This window comes from Penaeus monodon, chromosome 15, assembly GCF_015228065.2.
Source record: "Penaeus monodon isolate SGIC_2016 chromosome 15, NSTDA_Pmon_1, whole genome shotgun sequence".
Taxonomy (NCBI): domain Eukaryota; kingdom Metazoa; phylum Arthropoda; class Malacostraca; order Decapoda; family Penaeidae; genus Penaeus; species Penaeus monodon.
Window position 1 is genome coordinate 39743682 of NC_051400.1, and position 788 is coordinate 39744469.

Consider the following 788-nt stretch of genomic DNA (forward strand, 5'->3'; position numbering starts at 1 on the left):
TTATTACCTTTAACTGCCCTGTTTATTTCTCCACTCTGGGGTGAGTTCTCTGTGACAGAGTTTTGTACTGTAGAAGGTATGTTTTTTCCCTGACTCAAGATAGCTGCTGATAATACTGGTTCCTGATTGCCTTGACTTCTGAAATGCCAACACATTCCTTAATACTGTTAAACATGTTTTCAAAGTTTGTTTCACATGTTTCTCTTACAAAACTGATAGGAACTGTTATCCACAGTCTAGGCAAACAACTTAGTAATAAAAAAAAATAATGAAAACATAATAATGACTGAGATGTTCATACATATTTGCAAATAACTATCTTATTTTTCTTTCTCTCAAACAAACAATCTGACAATGAGATAATTCCAAGCTTAGGTAACAAAAATACATTTCCATAAATACTTGACATCTGAAAACAATACTTTTCACAAATGCTTTCACATTCTCCTTTTTAATTTCAGTCAAACCTACAAAATCATTCAAATAAATAGAAGCTTCAAAGAAAGTTACCTCGAGAAATACTGGATCAATCTTTCCGCTTCTCTCCTTCCCGTTTCGAAAGCACCATGAACCGTAGAATAAAAGTAGTCGTGGGTTGCCTCTCCCGCAAAGCAGACAACCTATAAGTAACACAGATATTTTTCCTTCTATATCTTTAGCATAATACATGAGAAATAAGACCCAAAATGGAAATCACCTTCACTTTACTTTAGATACAATCTCTTTATATAGCAAAGTGAGGAGAAAACTATGCTGCAGATATTCTTTTCTTCACTATAATCATCATC

General features: G+C 33.4%; 1 protein-coding gene across 1 annotated transcript in view; it reads right to left on the minus strand.

The window, feature by feature from the left end:
* Nucleotides 1-788, minus strand: part of LOC119582035 — a gene marked incomplete at its 5' end in the record, with an annotated part of 17740 nt that overhangs the window by 10565 nt on the left and 6387 nt on the right. Inside the window, 2 exon segments of the mRNA XM_037930275.1 lie at nucleotides 8-138; nucleotides 511-620. Of these exon segments, the coding sequence (XP_037786203.1) occupies nucleotides 8-138; nucleotides 511-620 (241 nt within the window).